Source organism: Astatotilapia calliptera, chromosome 20 (genome assembly GCF_964374335.1).
Source record: "Astatotilapia calliptera chromosome 20, fAstCal68.1, whole genome shotgun sequence".
In the NCBI taxonomy this organism is placed as follows: Eukaryota; Metazoa; Chordata; class Actinopteri; order Cichliformes; family Cichlidae; genus Astatotilapia; species Astatotilapia calliptera.
In genome coordinates this window covers 22,520,810-22,538,177 of record NC_137441.1, presented here as the reverse complement: position 1 = coordinate 22,538,177, position 17,368 = coordinate 22,520,810, and the positions used below count along the sequence as shown (strand labels likewise).

Below are 17,368 nucleotides of genomic sequence, written 5' to 3'. Positions count from 1 at the left end.
AAGTCGACACTTAAAGAGTCCTGAATAGAAATCTATGGGACACTTCTGTAATGTAATGATGATCCTTTTTGTATTACTGCAAGATTCAGATGGGATATGCAGCCTTAATGAAACTTTGCACATGCACAGGAAAAGTTTAGCTAACCTTTAAAGCATTTTCTAAACAGATTCGACTGTCGATTCTACACATGATGTTTTTAAGACCAAGCGATAATTAAAGGGTTATGGCTCTTTTCTCATTCATTCAAATAGGGGCATCAAAAATAACTGCCCACATAACTGCACAGGGGCATTACCAGTCACAAGACTTACTTCTAGAAAGACTTTGGCTAAAGCTAGTAGCTTAGCACAGTGGAAACAAGAGCTAGCATGCAGACTGACAGTGTCCTATGTTAGTTTAAGGCACACAAAAAAAGAAACATCTAAAAAATATTTTAGAAAAAACTACTTTTTCAACAAAACTCAGCTAACTCTTCTTCTCTGCATCCAGTTTATGCGCTATGCTAGGCTAACCGACAGCTGATATTTTCAACGATTAAAGTGCTACAGTAAATTAGGGCTGTGACACTGATAATGACTGTCAATTTGATAGTTCACCAGTAAAGGTGATTTTTAGGCAATTTCCTCACTGATGCATAAAATTAATATCATTATTATTAGGTTCATAATAAACTCAACCTTCCAGTCTCATGATTGTGCACAGAAGTTCATGCCTGAACTTTTGTGTGCATTGAAATGACTGAGCTATCATCATCATCAAATGAGAGAAAATGGGAAATATTTTTGACTCTTTAGTTGTTAAATTGGAGCTTAACGTGACTGTGCATTTGCAGCTGCACCAGTTTTTCTTGTCTGCTCTTTTTTGTCTACTGGGCATTTTAGTCGGTGAAAAACTCTACTCAAATGTGTGTGGAAGGTGAATGATGAAGACAATGAAGAGATGAGATATTGTACACAGAAAAAAAAAATCTGTATTATATAGTACAACTATAGGTGTAATGTAAATAAATAAAAACCCAGCAACTTCTATGACTTTCAGCTGTTGTACTGTATGTAAACATGCAAATGGTTAGATTAAGAGTATTTCACCAGTTTTTCAGGGCCTCAGTAGATTAAACATTTACGGTGCGTGTTGCTGAGGCCAGGCTGCCAGTGTCAATTCTATTTCTATAGCACATTCTATCGTAAAAGGTTGAGCAAAGTGCTTTACAAGTTGGCTAATGAACATGAGAGACCCAGACTGAAGGGGGAATACTGCATACACATTTCATAAAAAGAGCTTTACACCTGCTGCTAAAACTTCCCTGAAAAAAGCTGCACTGGACACGACTTAGACATGGTGACTGCTTCTTTGTGGTAAACAGTCCCAAGTCTGCATGCACTGCATAAGCAGTCACACAGACGGTGCTGAGTACCTGTGTCCGAGACATTCGCCTTCTTCTTCTGCACCAAGCCAAACACAGCAGAGCGGGGACACAGAAAAAGCAGATTAGAAGAGAAGGGAGAGGGGACAATAAGGGGAATAAAGATTTAGAGGCAGTGGGAAGAGGCACACATAAGCATACGCGCACGCACACATACGCTCATGTACACACACACTGAATAGAGGAGTCGAGAGGAGGCAGCAAAGAGGCCAGTGCATTTTAATCCTTTCACAAGAGAGAGAGGAGGAGATAAAAGGGGGAATGGATTGAAAGGAGAGAAAGCCAGCAGTAAGCCATAAGCATGACCATACACACGAAGGCAGCAGTAACTACACTGGAGGGGGCAAGGGGGGTGGGGGGCTGTCATTGTGCGCATGTGCTGCAAGAACCCTCAACAATCCCCAATTCTTCTGCATCAATGTGGCAGGTTTTCATTTGGAAGGTTTGAACAGCAGCGCAGCAAACAATACAAGACAAGTAAAAACAAATGAAGAGCGGATTTGGTTTTCTGTGTGAATGAATGTGAGTGTTACCTCTATGTAGGACAGTATGTCTGTATTGAAGAGTGTGTGGCAGAATTGGGAAACAGGTCTGGACTTCCGAACGCGCACTGACCGAGCACATTGCATTCTGGGAAATATAATAGATAAAATGCATGATCCCATAGTGACAGTCAAGATGTAGTATTGTTGATAACTGCAAAGTCAGGTGTCCGCCCCTCTAGAAATAGATTCGTATACATCATGGAAAAAGCAATTTTGGTTTAAATTTAGCCCATCACTGTCCTCTCTCCATGTCCTCTGTACTCTCTCCATTTCAGTCACACTGATTTATTCTCAGCTCTTATATACAGTCTGTTTACCTGGAAGGGTCGCTGTCAACGGCTTCAGCTGGAAGACAGAAACAGAAAATATGTGAAAGAGTGACATCATGGCTATGTCCATCTTTTGTATACAGTCTATAACTTTGGAGAGCGTGAGGACATCTCTCGTAACATATGTATATGTGTGTGTATGACAGAGTTCAGTGCAATGCACAGTATCAGAATCTGAGACTACCACTGATGCAGTCTTATTATACTTGGCCTGTTGTAGCTGCTCTAAATGTTACTGTGGAGCATGTACAGTCATGCTTTCTTTCTGTTTTATTTTTAACAGGTTTTTTCATATGAGTGACAAAACCTGCAAGATGCTCATTAAGCCAAGAGGCAGTTTGTGGCCATGTTGGAATTTGGTTAATGTATGTGGATATTTTGCAGACATAATCAAAGGCAACACTGGAACAAACTGCATTAAATCCATCCTCCTTGTACCTTTCTGTATGGCATCTTGTAGGATATCATGTTTGGCTTGAAGTTTGGAGGCCAGAGAGCTGCTGGTAAGGAACTCTTTCACTTTCTAAGATGAAAAAAAGAAAGAAATAGTGAATAAATCAAAAACAGTTGATCATTTTTATCTGTGTTTGGAAAAAAAAGCCACTGCTCATTTAAACTGCTATCAGGAAACTCCTGTCAATCATGTCAATTCATTAACTCACTGTGAAGTAGTAGGTCTCTGTCTCCTGTTGATTGGCTCGACGCTTGGCAAGGGTAAGTTTTGGAAGGGTGCCTCCACCGGGCGGCTCGTGTGATAGGTTGCTGGGCACATCGGGGGAGGGGTTACAGTCGCTGTCGCACATAGTGTCCAGAAGGGCTGCGAGTGTGGCTTTAAGCGTTTTACTGATCTGAGAAAGGCAAAAAAAAGGCGATTTGTGGGTTTAGCTGCTCCGAGTTCAAGGTTTAAGGCTCATGTTGCAAAGCTCCACCCTGGCTAACGCAGTGTCAGACAGACTAGGGCAGACAGACCATTAAGGAAACAGGCAGAAAACAAATAGCTGACCTCCTCTGTTTCCAAGGTAACGGCAGCAAGTCGAGACTGAAGTTGCTGGAACCTGGTCTCCAACTCGTACCTCACCTGGCTCTCCGCACTGACCTCGCACACCTGAAATGCACAAGAGATATAAAACTAATGTCAAATAAGGTATAGTAAAAGAAAAGTGGTGCTGATCTCAGCAAACATTCAGGTATATTTTGACCAGTGAAATCACACAGCACTAGGAAATGAAAACTTGTAACTTGTATTGTTTTTAAGATGTTAGGGGAGCATTTTAGCCTTTATTTCATGGGACTGCTCAGAGAGAGTAGAAAGAGAGAGGCGAATGAAATAAAGGAAATGGTAGAACCCTGTGTATAGGTCTGTTATTAACACATAGGTCACATATAATAAATGAACCTTACCTTATCTTAAATGGATGTGGCTGTTCTTGCATTTATACTTAGACTTTCACACATTTTATTGAACACTTTGAGCTGGGTCATACAGCTCTACCAGAGGTACGGTAGCTTCACCTGGTCTCCTTCATGTGGGTGGTAGTTGAATCTGAAAGGAAGGCAGAAGGCGGCGTCATGTTGCTGCAGCAATGCATCTCTGTCTCCGCTCTGGTCCAGCGATGTCACCGCAGTCTCCAACTGCTTAAGCCCCGTCTCCTCAGTCTTTTGGATGCGCCACCTGCTGGCCAGGTAGCATTTCATCACTCTCTCCACAGACAGATGGAAACCAAGGTCACAGCACTGGCAGGAGAGAGGGAGAAGAAATGAAGGGTGTAAGAAAAGCGTGAGAAAATGTGGATGAATGTGCATTCAAACTATTGTTTTTCTTCTCCCTGTGACAACTTTCATTTATTATTCTGCTGAGGTGTGTCATAAATGCATGAACATACAATCACCCGACACAAAGTGCATGTTTCTTACGTCGATGAGGGTGCTGACATCCTGCAGGTAGTACTTGTTCATGGCAGCATTTGCTCCTGCTAGATTCAGCAGGTAGTCATTACGAGCCTTGGTACACTTCAGCTGGGTCTCCTGCACTCTGCCATGCCTCTGCGTGTGCATACACAAACATAAAAAGTAAGAAAGAGAATTAGCACGAATAACAACTTGAAACCACATCTAGTGATAAATATCCGGATGTACAGTACTCAAGTATCTGGCACTTGAATACAGGAAGTGGTTTGCTTTGTGAGAAACATGGGTCTATATGCAATGATGGGCGTAGCTGCGGGAAGTTTATTGTTTTTTTTTGTTGATGAGTGAGTATAGGGGTGGGATTTAATAAGTTTTCTTCGTCCCACTCCTTTTTCAGGCAAGTTTTGTTTTTTGTTTTGTGTATTTTATGTTCAATATAGGTATTTGTTGTGCCTGAAAATGAATAAAAAAAAAACAAAAAACAAAAAAACAAAACATATTAAGACTGCTGTTGTTCTTTATCGTTCACAGAAATACAGGCTCACCTTCTCCATCAGTCTTTCCATCTTCTTAACAGAGCTTCGCCTTTGCCCTCCCAGCTGTCCGGGGCCCAGTTCGGCTGACTTGCCGGTGTGTCTCTCCTCCAACCGCTCGGCTTCCTTCAGTTTCCCCTCAGCTATTAGGCAGTCGGTGTGGTACTGGTTATATGTCTTCAGAGCCTTCATCAATAGCACAAACCCATGTCAACATGCTAGTCTCAGTGACTGTAGTATTTTGTCTTGTTACACTCAGGACGGCTGTATAATGTGCTCACCGTCTGCAGTTCAGTGGTAACCTTCAGCAGCTCATCTTGCATCTGGATTCCAACTTCTTTGCTCTGAAATAAAGACAAAATATATAAAAATGGCTTCCTGTTGCCCACCAATGCAATATGCCCTTTACACTTTAAAGGCCTGTTACACTAAGTCTCCTAGTACAGGTAAGAGTACTAGAAATAGTACTAGCAGCTAAACGCTAGAATTAGGGTACCATTAGGAGTGAAAAGGGTGAAAAACATGGAACCTTTAAATTTGAGTCTGTGGGAATTTAGGACCTTCAGAGCTTGACAGCATTAAAACCTGGAGGTTTATTAAATATGATTTAGTTATTCTGTCTTGGTAAAATTATCTCTTCACTTCATATTGTTTCCATAGTATTACTTTGATCTGTAGCAGTAATTCATTTAATACAGTGCTGAAAGTGATATTAGAAAAACTAAAAGAGTTCCTCTGCTTGATGTCGGGCCAGACAAAACCTCTTAGCTCCTCTGACATGTCTGTAGTGGCTTAATTAAGATTCTGCTCACATTTCAACCACAAGAAGGTACGGAGAGCATGTCTGACATCCAGTAATTTGAACAAGATGAGTCTGTGTAATGTTTTTTTAAGTGAATGAGGCCCAGCGTTACCAAGACAAATTAGGATCTATATTAAAGCCGTCACTGTATTTGGTATTTGTCAAAGCTGCAAGTTCATATCTGGGAGCCTGCTCAGTTTTAAAGGAGTCATTTTAGAGTAAAGTAAAAGAAGTAAAATCATCTTTTTATTTGAAAAAAATAAATGATTGGCTTGTTTTGGAGTAGAAGGACTCTCCCTCTACCTTTTGCTGCTTTTCATACATGTGACCTTACACTATAACATCCTCTCACCCGTTTGTGCAGGCGATGTGTGTCCTCTGTACCATGTGCCAGCCTTTGTGTGAGCGTGTTGCAGCAGGTGTCACCCAGTGCTGCATGTTCCCGGCTCTCCAGACGGGTCTGAGTCAGCAGAACAGACCAGACCTGACACACGGACTGACCCCACTGCTCCTTCCTGTACAGTAACAGAGATGCGCACCGAGATTATGGCACGATCACGCACGTCAGACCCATGAGAGGAACAGAAAAGACCCAAATGTATAAACACAACTGATGCAGCCTTACTTTTTTGTTTTATGAGTAAACCTCTCTGTGAGTTTGTCAAGGGCCCGTGCATATTCAGACTCGATGTCACCCCGACGGCGGAGAAACTCAGACAGGTCTGAGAGCTGCTGCTGTTTCACCTCCACCTGGGAGTCTAAAATCTTTATCTGGTCTGTCAGCTGGGCCCGCAGGTCTGAGATGCGAGGGAGATGGAGACAGGGGAGACAAAAAATAGATTAGACACCGAAGTAAACACATGCTCACAACCTCTAACAATCACAGCAAATGTAATTACCTGCTCAGCCAGTGCATAAAATACAGTATGTGCCTGATGTCCAACTGAATCACTAAATAAAGGTTTGGAAACGAACTTTAAAATAACATAAGCACAGGAAAATAAATAAGGATTATGATTTTTATAACTGATTCAAAAGCTACTATAGAGTATTGTATAGGTTGTTTTCAGTGTTTTTTTCTTTAATTTTGTTTATTTAAAGCGTTAGAAAGCAACACAGTTTATCTTCCCTGTGTGTGTTTAATAACATTTGGATTATTAACAAAAATTAAAATGTGGATAATTGCACAACCCTATTCGGGGCATCTGTCTTCACTGACATTATAAATAGAAAAAAATACTGAATAAGGAGTTTGTGACTTATATTGACTTATTATTGCTACACGCACTCAGACACTTTATCAGGTGCAACCTCTCGCTTACCTAAATATCCAATCAGCCACTCAGAAAGCAGCAACTCATTGCACTGAGGCATGAAGATGCAGACAATATGAGTATCTGAAGTTCAAACATGAGCATCAGGATGAGGACTTAAACCAGATTAAAACAGTGTTTACAGTCTTAAAAGGTGTTCTCACAAGGGCCAATCAGCTCAAACTTTTCATGTTTAAGGACATTTTGTACATTTGTAAGTATTTTTTTTTACTTTTAATTGCAAAGAATGAGAGTACGTCTACCACCACCACTCAAAGACAGGCATCCCCAGACACCAATAACAGAGGACAGGAAAAATAAAAACCCCTATCACAACGGCTCCTGAAGTACAAGCTGGAGACACACTGTATCTCTGCACATTTGGAAATAATGCACGCACATTCACCATTAGTATATGAATCATTTCACTGGAATTCTTTCCCTCTAACTCAGATAGAGGATCAATAATAATTCATGTCTTATGATCAGGTTTATAAAACGCAGCCAGTGGTGTGACCGATACAGCTGTTTGACTACCCCTGTAATGTGATAGTGATATACTAATTGTTATAATCATATCGATATGTATTACACACTAGCTTGTATGCAAACCCAACTAAAGCAGTAGCACAGCGACCCAGTGCTGCTCTTTGCTCTAAAAAGGCTAATACAAACATCCTTCTCTCAGAAAACACCACCTTCGCTTGGCTCTTTCACCTCACCCCCTGCCCCTCTACCCCCACCCTCTCATTGCTCATCCCTCTACTCCGCCCGCTCCTTCTTTCCCCTCTTTACTCTTTTTCCTCTGTCTTTGTGTGAGTACACAGCCCGGGGCTGACTGGATGTGAGGAGACAGCATCACTAATACTAGCTATAAATACACCCTTGTAGTACAGTACACAGAGCCAGGCAGCCACGGCATGAAGCCTCCAAATCACGACGCACACATGCGCACACACAAACACACAAAAACATGCTGGTGTCACGAGAAAACCTCATTACGCCAGCACTGGTCATTTTTGCTGTTGTTTTGTTTTCACTTACACAAAAATGATTTGCTTCTTTCTAGGCAAGCTTTTCTGCTCTCCTCCCTTTACTCTGCACGGAGCTTAGGTTTGAGTACGCACACATATGTTCAGATACTGTGTGTGTTATGTATATTTGTGTGGGTGTGTGTGGATGACTGCGCAGTGCACACATTCATGCATGACTGCCCGTGTGCTGTCTTGTGTGCAGTCATGTGTGCAGGCAAACGCACATGTACAAACGCAAGCGTATACACGGAGACAAGTGCATGCATATTCACCTTTCATCTGCGATTCATACTCAGCCAGGCTCCCCTTCTCCCGCCTCAGCTTTCCGTGTGAAGTCATCATCTTCGATCCCCTGGCCCTCGTCTGTCACTGAGACGCTCCTTCCCGATAGCTTCTCGGAGTCTCGCTGTCCTTCCCTCTTTCTGAAACCTTGTAACCTCAGCTTCTGCTCTTGATCAGTAGCCTGTGACCTTTCACCCTTGACCCCTTGGCCTCACTGCTCTACAGCTGAGTGCAGTGCATCGGCATCAGTGTCGATTGGCTGCTCTTGGCGGGGATGTGAGTCAGGTCGATGCGTCCATGGAATCCCCTGGGTTTCCGATGTGAGCGGTGATCCATAGGTGAGCTGGCCTGAGCAGCGGGCAGGGGAGAAAAAAAAAAGATAGAAGTACAATGAGATTGGATATGGATGAGGAAAAAGGCAGCAGGAACAGATTTACGGAGGCCGCAATGAGAGAGTGAACGAATGAGAGGAAGTGGACACATGGGGGCAGGGTGACAAGACAGAAAGGGACAGTGACACCAGAGATGGAGATATAATAGGAGGGGTGGAGAGACAAGGGTGGTGCAGAGAAGGGACAGTAAGAGGGCAGAGTGATGGGGATGTGAAGGATTAAGGACTGGGGTGGGAGGGAGATGAGAGATGATGAGTAGCACCAATAATGAAGGACAGTCGTAGCCTCGTAGGTTGGTTGTTGGGGATGTCCGTGAAGGTAATAGGCAAGGAAATACCTCCAGTGATTCAGTGATTTTTCTTTTCTTTTCCAGAAGCACATATATATGAATGCTGGTTAGAGAACAACCACACACTGGTCTATGTTTTTGTTTTTTCAATCACTGGTGGTTTGCTGATCTATTAATGACTTGTCATTCTTGGTTTGAGGGTTGGTTTGTGTTAAGAGGTGACCCCACTAACACAGCAAAGTCAGTGTATGTGCTACTCAGGCTGAGAAGAACATCAACCATCAGGTAAAAGACATAAAAATCTGTTGTGAGATCCCCTAATTCTGCTCCTCAACTTTAATCCGAGACAACTTTATTTATGAAGCACTATAGAGAACATTAGTTCAAGTTATACCCATTATAGTATTGTATACTTGTTATACCCATCTGCAGGCATTGGTGAAACAAGAGGCCACCTTCAAGATGAAAAGGGATGCTAACATGTAAGAGACAAAAAACTGCAGTTCCTAAAAATGGCCAGTAGAGGCCGACTTCAGAAGTGAGTCAATTCCCATTTTAAATTTCCCAACAGTTGGGCATTATTCACAGTCTCCTCTGAAAAAGCAAGTACACACTTACTGCTTCCATAGGAATTAAGCGTAACTTATGGGTAACTACTTAAGAGTGAGTAGCAGCCAGGTAGTGATAATCAAATGTACTTCATTAATTGATCAGTAGCCTGCTTGAGCACCTCTATAAAACCAGACGTTCTGGCAGTTTTCTGGTCCGGAGCATCCAGGTGTGTGTTCACACAATGTCACAATCTTCCCAGGAGTGGGTAGTCCAATAAATCCAACTCAAGGTCAGACTGTGCAGAGCTCACACAAACTGCAAAAAACCCAAGAGTCACATCTCAGACAGTACAGGCATCAGACAGCATGTTAAATGAGAGTGCATGGAAACACAGCCTAGGTTTACAAAGTTGTATCTGAGCAAACAACATGAAGAAACCACAAGACTTCTGTAATAACCTTTTCTGGACAGACCAGACCAAACTGGAGATGACTGGTCACAAAGCACAGCAACAACCAAACACAGCTTAACAGCGCAAACACCTCATCTCAGACATTGCTTATGAGTGAAAACGTAGCGCTTCCAGTCGATTTTAAGTGGAAACTCTGAGAATAGCCTGTTCCAGACAACATTATGTGTTCAGCATAAGTTACCGTGGTGATTTAGCCGGATGAAAAAGTTAGCCACTTCTCGGACACGGAAAACTTTGACATAGCTAAAGCTCGACTGAAACTGGGTGATGCAACAGGACAATGATCCCAGCTAATCTAGAAAAGAATAGCAGAAAAAGAAAAGAAATAAGGGGCTATCATCCTGGCTAGTGGCATTTCTGAAACAGCTGCAATTATGCACTAATAAACTATGTTTAACCTACTAGCATTTCTGACGCAGACGAACAAGAGCAGCAACATACAAATGTCCCGACGTGCACATCCCCAGCCTAAATATAGTTACTACTTCTTCCAAAATACTAAGACAGCGCTCTGACTTTGGGGTTTCATAAAAGGACTTCATGAAACAACAGTGGCTACATCCATCACATATATACAGTCTATGTTTGCTAATAATTTCTACTGTGCAAACAGGTGGTGTCTATTCCCTACCTCAGTGTATTCAGTTAGTGGGCAGGTTTTTCATTGGTTGAACCTCGTAATATCACACTGGGTTGGGTTTTAAAAATGGCTACAAGCTGATTTCTCCAACACAGAATAACCTTTTAAGCTTGGTAACTGGGTGAGGTTTTTTTTTTAACTTAAATCATCTTCTGGTCTAGTGCTCTTAATATTTAAACATTTTTACCATTCACTGTGTAATATAAGGTCTGGTTATCTTTTGTTTGTAGTCAAATCATAGTGCTGTGACGTGTCATGTTCACAAGTTCACAATGTAAATATATTGTGCCTATGCATAACTAAACATACAGAGAAGAGAAGCCAACAGGAAAGAGACCGGGAGAAAATAACATATTTAGAGAATGCAAAGTGCGCTTGATTTTCTGTACTTTGAGGACGACTTTCAAGTCCTTCGAGGCTGTCAATGAAAATCAGTTTCTTACTCATCTCTCACTTTTAACTTCAACACACATGCAAGGAAGCACACACACACCCATATATACAGAGGCAGCTTCACCCCCCACATCCTGTGTCAGTTTCTCAACAGGTTTCAGAACCCTGTGAAGGATACAAAAAAAAAATCCTTCAGTGGAAATTGTTCCTCAATCCGCCACAAGCAATCAATTGTGTTCAGTTCACAAAAGTAACTGAAGTTAAAAGACACCAGGTGGTTTAATGCAGTTTCATTTATACTGTAAAGTTAATACTGTTGATGCAGGTAGATTGTACGGCAGTACGGCACACTCAAGGAGATAAAAAACAAACAAGAAAGCTGGCCTGGCCTGGCATCTCTTCAATGCCATCTTAACAACTGTTGTCAGACCTGTGCTTTCATTTCCTCCAAAAACAGTGCACTGAATGTGATCCAGACATAGTCAGTCATGGTTTCAAGTGGAGAGTAAATCTGGAAGCAGAGCGAGCGAACGCGAAGAGAAAATCTGCAAATGAGACTCCAAGGGTCCCGAGACCTCTGGAGGCACAGGAAGCCTTCATCAGCGTGCGACCTTAATCTGCACAGAACAAAGCCACTGTAAATGATCTGAGGAGAGAGGAGGGGATGTGAGGGATTCAGCAAAAGACGAGGGAAAACAGTGGGGGTGGGTGGGTGGCGGCCGGGACAGAGAGACAGAGGTTAGAGGGGACCAGTGTTTCATACTTAAAGTCAAGGTCACTGAATGAAAGAGGTCACGTGGTGCACGTGGTGAATATAAAGCAGACTGACGACAGGGCAGGATAAATGTGGTAGCGTGTCTTAGAGCTTTACTGCCATCAAGGGGGTTTCCTGCTAATGTCAGTTAAAGGAAAAAAGAAAAAGGGACACTAAGCAGAATCAATACAAGGATGATATTGTGTTAGATGTTATGCTGATACTGCACGGGGATTTCCTGACACTACTGTTAGCCAGCAACGATTTGCTATGTTGACCGTGTTAATGTGCAGAACTTTATGTTGTGCTGTCTAATTGCAAATTGTAAGACTTCTCACAGCTGCCTCGGAGGAAAACTATCCCAAAACCCCCTGAACTCAGGACATAGCCAAACCGTAAAAACAAACAAAAAAAAATCATAAAAACAAGTAAGGAAACATATGGGTGTCAGCCAGCGGGACCCTCGGCCAGATGATCTAACTTCCCGAAAAGCTGACTTTTGGGAACTATTAGGCTTCCGCTCAACAGCACTGCAGACACAGGTGCTGAAGCAGCTTCGTCACCACAGATGAATGTTGAAAATCATGAATGCATGATCATGCTAATGTATGCTCTAGCTGTGCATTGACTGATGTAAAAGCCCAAGTCAGACAGAGTCAGGTGTGACACCGATCAATTGACGTGCTGATTGGAGAGCCTCTTTTAGATGCAATCAGGACCTGGGACAGGATGGAGCTGGTTGCAGCTTATACTGCAGGAGGAGTGAGTAGGATAAACATCAGCTAACAAAAATGTTACATTACATGGCTTACAAAAAAAAAAAGAAAAGTATAGACCCATACTGTGTCTGGCACGTCATATTATTGTACAATGTGCAATGTAAAAAAAGCATACTGATGAAACAGAATTTGCATAAATGATCAACAATCTGGACCTGTGGATGGAAAAATATAGCTGCATCATGTATTTTTAAGCATATATTGTTCCACACATAGGGAGGTAACCTAAATGAGGGATCACACCTTCGGCCAATTCTGTTTACTAATCATGATAAGTACTTCTCAGGACATGATCATAAATGTTTAATGGTCTAGAGGAAACCCTGATGATGTAATCAGAGTTATCTAAAGAGTAAGTGCATGCCACACATCGTGGGTGTGAAATTAAAAAATAAATAAAACTTCTGTAGTGGGCAGAAAGAGACTGAATAAAACCCGCTGTCCAGTCACGATATGGTTCATGAAGAGCTTTCTCATATAACCAGCTGAATGTGTAGATATCTTAGAAGTTGGCTGCTTCCGTTTTGACTGCTGTTTCTAAAAGTCGTCTGGTTTGAGTATCCCAGTTTTGTGAAAATGCAACACTGACTTTCTGTAGTAACTCTTACAGTGAGTTTTTGTAGCCTTTTTTTTTTTTTAATTTTCACCTCTGTGACTACAAATCACAGCTGGAGATTGACACATGCTAAAAGCCAACAGCAACTTCAACAGGTTTTACATTTAACCAAAGTAGATGAACTGAAAACTACACTTCCTTTATTGTCCACTTGATGCTGGCTCCAAAACTGAGTCACGTCCCATTTGCTCCATTGTTAAAATGTCTATCGAGCTAGTGGGTAACAGACGTCTCCGAAAACGTCGGAGCGCTTTTGAAAATATGCGGTGTCTTGATAAACTGAGCAGATATTTGAGGTTTCCACAGCTACATTCCCGCCTAAAAATATGTTAAACGTTTATTTTGTGACCCAGAAAGAATAATAAGAGTAATATTAAAACTAACTAGCTGCCGCCATTGTTGGAAACTGAGCTGGGCCGCGCTATGAATTCTGGGACACAGCTTCTTCTTCGGGGTTTAACGGCAGCTGGCATCCTTGTACATGCAGTGCTGCCATCTTCTGTTTCAATCCGTTATTACACTCTTAAATCCTACTACATATTCCTGCGTCTTTTGTGATCTTACAAAGCTATTAAATCAGTCGTCGACGATTTTGATAGTCGACGTAATCGTGACTAGTCGACTAATCGTGGCAGCCCTAGTGTTGTTGGTGCCACTTGGCGGATTTTTAAAGAAAATTATCTGATCAATAATATGGCCTGCTGTGTGGTGCGGAGTTTCTTGCCCAAAAAGTTAATGATTCAGTTTTAGTGAGTGAAATCCTACGTAGCATTAATTAGCAGGTTTACAACCTGATGCACCTTGCTAAGCTTGCTAGCATTAACTAATAACTTAGCACTTAGAACTCCCTTCCAGATATGGTTATATGGATCTACAAAATCCCCCCGCACAGCACAGCAGAAGGTAAAATGCTAACGTTGAGGTTTCAAGCTACGGAGTCTAAAACCCAAGTGATGATATTGTGGCTACATCCATCTTTGATATACAGTTTTTTTGCTTAGACTCTACAAAAGAACAGTATTAGTGAATGGCTGAGTGTGACTTGCAGTGTAAAATGATTTGAGTCATCAAGATAACTAGAAAGGTAGTGGGTATCAACCGACTTTCAACTGCTGGAAGTTACCTTATTTGTCAGCCAACTGGCTGCATGACGGTAATTCTGAAACCACAGTATACAGCCAACGTGACTGCATCACAACAAAAGGTAGCACAAACTCATACCGACTCCAGGCCCATAACTTATTAAGAATCTGCCATGAGATTTAGGACGCTATATTCGCCATGCAAAGTAGCCAAAATCCAGGTTTGTTTGCTTCTTGCCAGAGTTTCTATACACTCCTGTGTACCCTGTGAAGTGCTGCTTGTGCAGAAACTTCCACAGCAAACAGGAAACTGCATAATAGTATGCTACCACAGGTTTTTTTCCTCTCACAACCATCTGTAGAGAATTACTCTGTTACCTGAAAATCTCACCAAATCTTTTTAGCAGCAGCTTAATCCTGGCTCGCGTCACAGCCAAAAACACACAGCACAGGGTCAGCTAGTTTCAAGGTGGTAGAGGAGAACCACACGGAATTCATCCCATAAAAGAAAGTGCGGCCAGCAGTCCACTAAGTACCGGCACAGAGCAAAAAGATTTACATTTGCAAAAGGACATACATTTTTTCTGGCAGTAGCACAGTAGCCATATTATACACATGGCAGGCGCCTTTTAGATTCTGGCATGATACCTAATTGCAAAAGCACGGAGAGTTGACTTTAATGCAGAAGATCATTTACAGGCAATGTTTGTGGAATGCATACCTGTAGATCCCGTCAGATATCAAAAAAAAAAAAAGGTGAAATGAAACAGTTGGGCAGTGTGAGGGGGTGGAAGGCTGTCAGGCCACATCCGCTCCTCAGGCACAGCTGAAACTGCCTGAGCACAGCGCTGAAACCTTCTCTAAGTGAGATAATTAATCAGCGCTTTAGGTTTAGTTCTACTGATATTTTTGCTCCTCGGGTCTACAGTACTGAAAGAGAAAATCTCACTGCTGTAATATGAAATCAGGGACATTTACACAAATATCTCCACTGCTACTAAATCTAACTACAGTTTTTTTAAGATATGCATATATATTAATAGTAAGCATATTTGAGGCCACTTTCCATTTCCATTGTTCTACATTTACGGAAACAAAACTACTTTTGACTCCACCATCTTTTAGCCAGACCTGCTATTACAAATTTGAAGTTATGGTCATAAAATAGTTATAAAGCAGGTCCACCCTACCTGACATACATTCACCTATATTGAATTGGTTACAGCATATGACTGCATCAATAGATAGAAAGTAAAATTACTGTTAAATTGTTCTGCATCCTTTGGGTTAAAATGACTGTGACCACATGTGGTTTCAAATTCTGTGGAAAAAGTGTCACGCCTGATTTTCTGTAATGTCACTTAAGTGTCCGGCACAGCTCATTGGCAAATCAACACATGAGGGAAGTGGAGTAGGTCAAAATTAGCACCACGTTATGCATGTGCAAGCACAGCAAACACGCTTGAAGCACACCACTGTCTGTGCAGTTGTTTTGATGCAGTGAAAGCAAGGACGCTCGTGTTGCCATCTGAGGTCAGGGATTTGCATCTTAGATCAGGCCAACCTGTGAGCCGGAAGGGCTACGATTTCAATCAACGTGAGAATTTCAAGTTTTATCGTGACAATGTCGCTCTCGAATCTGCTGCTCCTCCTGGGTTTAACTAAAGGTAAGCTCATCAAATAAGAAAACAAAACACACCATTCGGCTTCCTACATAAGCTTTTGAGCTTGCTGTGTCTGTACTCGAGCTGCTGTCTTACATTACTATCACAATCTTTGTTGTTGCACTGTGAACCAACAGCACAAAGGGAGCGCTACTTTGCAGATGCCTCTGAGAAGCTTGTTTATCTGCGTGCCTTAATAACATAACATGAAAATAGCTGTGAACTCCTTATAGGTGAGAAGGCCAGCAGGTGGGATTTAAGGTTCCACAGCTCCATCAGCACTGGTGTTTTTTTGTTTTTAACAGTGGCTGTAAATCACCCCATATGGTCAAGGCACAGTGGCAGGGCTCCACACAATGGCCACATAAACACCTCAGCATAATTACACAAGCACGCAAACACACACACTCTCTCTCACACACACTCACACTCATATACAGAGCATCAACAGTGAAAATGGTGCACACTGTATTACATAATTGATACTCCTCTAACAGCCAGTAGCTCCATTTGTCCACTTACAAACCCCCCAAGAGGACACAGTGTCCATTTAAGACACCAAACTATATATAAACACACAGACACATTCACTTCAGTCACGCATGCACATGCTCACACACACAGGTTGTTTCTGGATTTATGAGCAGCATGACAGCCGTACATACCTCACTTTGTGGTCCTCTTCGGTCTCTTTCTATGTGTTCCTCAGCTCTCCACCTCTCTTTACATCCTTCGCTCTCTTTCTACCACAGACACACACACACACATACACACACACAGACAGTGTGTTTGAATCTGACAGATTTCTCTCAGCTCAGTACTCTCCACCCTCTCTCTCTATTTCTCAGGGACACACACACACACACAAACTCGCTCACTCAAAAAACAGCCCTCCCTCTCTCCCGCCTTTCTTTCTTCCTTCCCTCTCCTGCCAAATAGCCTCTCCTCTCGCTCACTCACTCGCGCCAGAGCTGCCTCTCTCCTCCCCACTCTCCCTCTCCGCCATGCGAAGCAGCGCAAAAAGCCACGCCCCCGCGCTCTCTCCTCTCCTCTGGGCGGCTATAAATACCGCTGCTGCTATGAATATACCGTCTTTCTCCCTCAGCATCCCTCGCTCCTGCTCTCTCCCCCCTGCATCCATCCTTCCCCCTCACCTACACTGCACCACCCTTCAACCCCCACCAATCTTTTTCTAAATGTTTCCTAATGACCTTGTATTATTTTCCCTTGCAGCACACGACAGCATCCTTTTACACCCCCCCCCCCCCCCCACACACACACACACCTTACTGTCATGCAAGATGCAACCGTCGACACACAAAAACACAAAAAGGGCCACAGGATCACATAAAAGGCAACCACAGACAGGAGCGATTGGTACTACCAGTCTCTTTTGCTTCCTGTCTATCGTGTCGGATGTGGTGCGTATTCCCCCCCTCCTCCTCACAGCTCAGAAAACACGCTCGGATCGAGAGACGCGCACCGACAGCAGATCGCACCGTACTCCGCTGCACAAATTAATTCTACCTTCATCACTAATAGCATTAACACCTGCTCGATGATGA

At 42.6% G+C, this 17,368-nt stretch overlaps 1 protein-coding gene across 2 annotated transcripts in view; it reads right to left on the bottom strand.

Moving 5' to 3' along the window:
- Positions 1-16,817, bottom strand: part of arhgap4b (Rho GTPase activating protein 4b) — a 28,873-nt gene extending 12,056 nt beyond the window's left edge. The window contains exons 1-13 of one of the 2 annotated variants that reach the window (XM_026153988.2): positions 16,469-16,817; positions 8,161-8,518; positions 6,167-6,338; positions 5,894-6,056; positions 5,021-5,083; positions 4,752-4,925; positions 4,213-4,341; positions 3,811-4,032; positions 3,302-3,403; positions 2,961-3,146; positions 2,737-2,821; positions 2,287-2,314; positions 1,958-2,054 (exon numbers count right to left, since the gene is read on the bottom strand). In XM_026153988.2, coding sequence (XP_026009773.1) covers positions 1,958-2,054; positions 2,287-2,314; positions 2,737-2,821; positions 2,961-3,146; positions 3,302-3,403; positions 3,811-4,032; positions 4,213-4,341; positions 4,752-4,925; positions 5,021-5,083; positions 5,894-6,056; positions 6,167-6,338; positions 8,161-8,230 — 1,491 coding nt within the window. In that variant the 5' untranslated portion in view covers positions 8,231-8,518; positions 16,469-16,817. Of the gene's footprint in view, positions 1-1,415; positions 1,444-1,957; positions 2,055-2,286; positions 2,315-2,736; positions 2,822-2,960; positions 3,147-3,301; positions 3,404-3,810; positions 4,033-4,212; positions 4,342-4,751; positions 4,926-5,020; positions 5,084-5,893; positions 6,057-6,166; positions 6,339-8,160; positions 8,519-16,468 lie in introns of both variants that reach the window. The other variant, XM_026153989.2, reaches the window with a different exon arrangement.
- Positions 16,818-17,368: the final 551 nt, after the last annotated feature.